Source organism: Elephantulus edwardii, unplaced genomic scaffold (genome assembly GCF_000299155.1).
Source record: "Elephantulus edwardii isolate Elephantulus edwardi_28Jun2011 unplaced genomic scaffold, EleEdw1.0 scaffold00365, whole genome shotgun sequence".
Lineage (NCBI taxonomy): Eukaryota > Metazoa > Chordata > Mammalia > Macroscelidea > Macroscelididae > Elephantulus > Elephantulus edwardii.
In genome coordinates, this window is record NW_006400115.1 from 873,826 (window position 1) to 875,661 (window position 1,836).

The 1,836-nt window shown below is 34.9% G+C and overlaps 1 protein-coding gene across 1 annotated transcript in view; it reads left to right on the forward strand.

Annotated features, from left to right (window-relative positions):
* Positions 1-1,836, forward strand: part of EFHC2 (EF-hand domain (C-terminal) containing 2) — a 386,962-nt gene that overhangs the window by 1,029 nt on the left and 384,097 nt on the right. The window contains exon 2 of the mRNA XM_006902078.1: positions 546-734. Within this exon, the coding sequence (XP_006902140.1) occupies positions 546-734 (189 nt within the window). The remainder of the gene's footprint in view (positions 1-545; positions 735-1,836) is intronic.

Below are 1,836 nucleotides of genomic sequence, written 5' to 3' on the forward strand. Positions count from 1 at the left end.
TGGTCCAGTGGTGAGAATTTTTGTCTTCTTGACATTGAGCCTCAGTCCATATTGAAGGCTGCAGTCCTTGACCCTCTGCAGTAAGGTCCTCCTCAGTTTCGGCGAGCAGGTTTGTGTCATCTGCATAACGCAGATTGTTGATAGATCGTTAGATCCATTAAAAAAAATCCCGTACATTTTTGCTCTAAAATTGGGGAGTTTTCTCCTTCTTTCCTTGTGCATTCTTGACAAATAAGGAGAAAAGACCATTTAGCAAGTTAGTGTTCTAAATGTTCATTACAGTAATAAGTGTTTTTCAACTTTTCAAATATTATGAAAATTAGATTTATTCTTATTGCTTTTCAAGCTTTTGAGTTTATAGATTAATTGAAGTTAAAATATAACACTGTTTTAAGTATAAATGTTGGTCATAATTGTTTGACACTTTATATTAATTTCCCACTAGGAAAAATAGGTGGTGGGATAATGAGTTTATATTTTTAGAACAAAGAAGAAAAGGCATAAAGAATAACTTGACCATTTTATGTTGTTTCTTATGTTCATAGGTAGGAAAGGAGAAGTTCCACAAATCTCAACATTGGGGCTTTTGTAACAACGTTGGGATGGTGGTCAGTGATGAGAAACCTGGAATAGGTGGAGAACCGCTTTTTGGCCAGAAGCTGAAGCCTAAATATAGTTTGTATCCTAGAGGAACAGAATCTGATTTGCCATCATGGGTTGCTTTTGACAAACAGGTAAGTCACCTGACTCTGGAATAAATTCAATCTTATAATTTACATGTACTTCCTAGTAAATTAGTTTGAGAAATTATAAATCCTTGGTGTAAATGTGAAGGCTAATTCTTCTGAAAAGAGAATTAAGAACAAAAATACCTTAAAAAAGAAAGAAAAATGTTCTCTGCTATGTTGTTTCTGATTGTAAATATATTAATTGAAGGACAGCCAATACTAATCTTTGTTCGTTAATACTTATCTTCCCTGAACACTGAGAAACTAAGCAGACTGTCACTCACCTAATGAGTTGTCATTAATTTCATTTGACTCTGAATAAGGTACTAAATAGGAATGAAAGATGCCTTCTTCATTTCAACTGTCTCTTTGGCTGGAAAGCAAAGAATCTGATGGCAGGAATTATGGGAATAAAATGAAGAAAACACGATTATTAAACAAGACTTTGACGTTTCTAACGTGTATGTTTAGACACATAATATGCACAGAATACACACACACACACACACACACACACACACACACACACACACCTTGAAAGGTGAAAAAGAAATTAATTGGATTTTTTTTAAAAAAATATACTGGTTTATTTACAAAGTTCACAAAGTTCGTATACATTGTTTTCACACTGGATCTTTTCCCTTTCCTTTTTTAATTTGTCTTTATGAGTCTGAGATAATTCACTTAGCATAATGCTCTCCAATCCCTCTGATGTCAGGTAGTAATTTACAGTATCATTGCTCCTGCATGCTCCACTGTGTGAATGCACCATAATTTCTCAATCTATTGCATTGTGATTGGGCATTTAGGCTGTTTCCATGTTCTTGCTATGGTGAATTATGTTGCTATGAACGTTGGTGTAGAAGTCTCTGTTTATGTCTCAGTTCTCATTTTCTCAGGATATATCCCAAGCAGTGGAATAGCTGGGTCATATGGAATTTTTATGTTCAGCTTTTTGAGGAAACATAAAACTGCCTTCCAGAGTGCTTGTACAATTTTACAATCCCACCAACATTGTATACCTATATCGCCACATCCTCTCCAACATTTATTACTTGTTGTTGTTATGTGCCATCGGGTCGCTTGTGACTCATAGCAACCCTATGTA